Source organism: Lentinus tigrinus, assembly GCF_003813185.1.
Source record: "Lentinus tigrinus ALCF2SS1-7 unplaced genomic scaffold L226scaffold_23, whole genome shotgun sequence".
Classification (NCBI taxonomy): domain Eukaryota; kingdom Fungi; phylum Basidiomycota; class Agaricomycetes; order Polyporales; family Polyporaceae; genus Lentinus; species Lentinus tigrinus.
In genome coordinates this window covers 4,882-6,294 of record NW_027137932.1, presented here as the reverse complement: position 1 = coordinate 6,294, position 1,413 = coordinate 4,882, and the positions used below count along the sequence as shown (strand labels likewise).

The 1,413-nt window shown below is 56.5% G+C and overlaps 1 protein-coding gene across 1 annotated transcript in view; it reads right to left on the bottom strand.

Annotated features, from left to right (window-relative positions):
- Window positions 1–1,409, bottom strand: part of L226DRAFT_438871 (uncharacterized protein) — a gene marked incomplete at both ends in the record, with an annotated part of 6,425 nt that extends 5,016 nt beyond the window's left edge. Inside the window, 2 exons of the mRNA XM_067674795.1 lie at window positions 19–228; window positions 288–1,409. Coding sequence (XP_067532892.1) covers window positions 19–228; window positions 288–1,409 — 1,332 coding nt within the window. The remainder of the gene's footprint in view (window positions 1–18; window positions 229–287) is intronic.
- Between the last annotated feature and the right edge of the window lie 4 nt (window positions 1,410–1,413).

Below are 1,413 nucleotides of genomic sequence, written 5' to 3'. Positions count from 1 at the left end.
GTTCAGAGCCTCACGGACGTGAGCTGGAGGAATGATATCGGTGCTAGTGACCTCCCTGATGAGGTAACAGACGAGGCTTGTGAGAACGCCGTAGTTTGGAGGACGAGGGTCCATGTTGAACAGCCTGCGCTGGAGCATCTCGAGCTCCTCTGTTCGCGCAGCCAGGTAGCGAAACCAGATGTCTGAAGGAATCCACACAATCGGCTCTGTCTCCAAGAACTCACGAGTCTAAATGCAAATGCACATCAGCCTACACCCACAGTACTGAACAAACGGTCAGCACACACCTTGTCCTTCCAGCCCTTGAGAAAGCTCAGCAGAGCCTGACCGCCCATACGATATTTATCACGGACCCCGAACGTCCGATTGCGTACTTGACCCTCAAAGAGAGTGATTCGCCGATCACACTCCGCCTTGAAGTCGGCATTGCACTCATATGCATCCCCGTCAGCGGCGAAGAATGGAATGTTGTCGGACGGTCGGATTGACTCGTACTGCAGGTTGTACGAGGACCGATAGATGACATGCGTCCGTCTGCCACGCTCAGCACCCATGGGGGCCTGGAGGGCCCCGTACCTGGACAGGGATGCAATGTGATGGAGGGACCCTCTCTGGTAACCTCCTGCACCAAACGAGGCCTCCAGATTGTCAAGGCGCCAGAGGCCGGTCAGAGGAGTCTTGTACCGAGGGGTGAACGCGAGGGCAAGGTCGATCGTGAGCTCCCCGTTCGCTCGGTCCACCATGTAGTCGAGGTCCAAATGGGGCACCTCATCCTTCAGGGACAGCCAAGGGTTTGCAGTCTCGCCGAGCCGGGCAACAGACACACGTGTCTGCAGCTTGAGATTTTTTGCATCCAGGACGAAGTAGAAGGAAGCGAAGAGATCGAGCTCTGGGTCGCGCTTGATGATTTCACGCATGGTGTCCTGGACCTTCCAGAGCTGGTCGGGAGTGATGATGGTGGTTCTGGCACGATAAAGAGCCCCCTTGCGCTGGTCCTTGGAGCCCCCCTTCAGAAGGACTTCCTGCACCGAGGTTGCGGTGTAGGCCTCACTGTCAGGCGTGACATGTTTGTGAAAGGCCTTGAGGAGCACCTCGTCCCAGAACATGCGCTGGATTTCAAAAGGCATGTTCGCCTCCCACCGACCAGTGTCGAAGGTCCTGTGGAGCATGCGAGGGAAGCAGATGAGTATGTAGATGGGCTGGCTCCCGTCGTTGACTTTCGCAAAGATAGTGTGGGGAACAGTGCTTAGCGCAGCCATGCACTCCTCCCAGTTACGCCCATCAGCATCACGCTCCTGCTGGGTGGGTGGAGGATTGACACGGATGTAGACATGGTTGTTTTTCCGAATCGGAGGTGACTTGCCGACAGTGGGAGAGATGGCGAGCGATATGGCCAGCTTGACCTTCACCTTT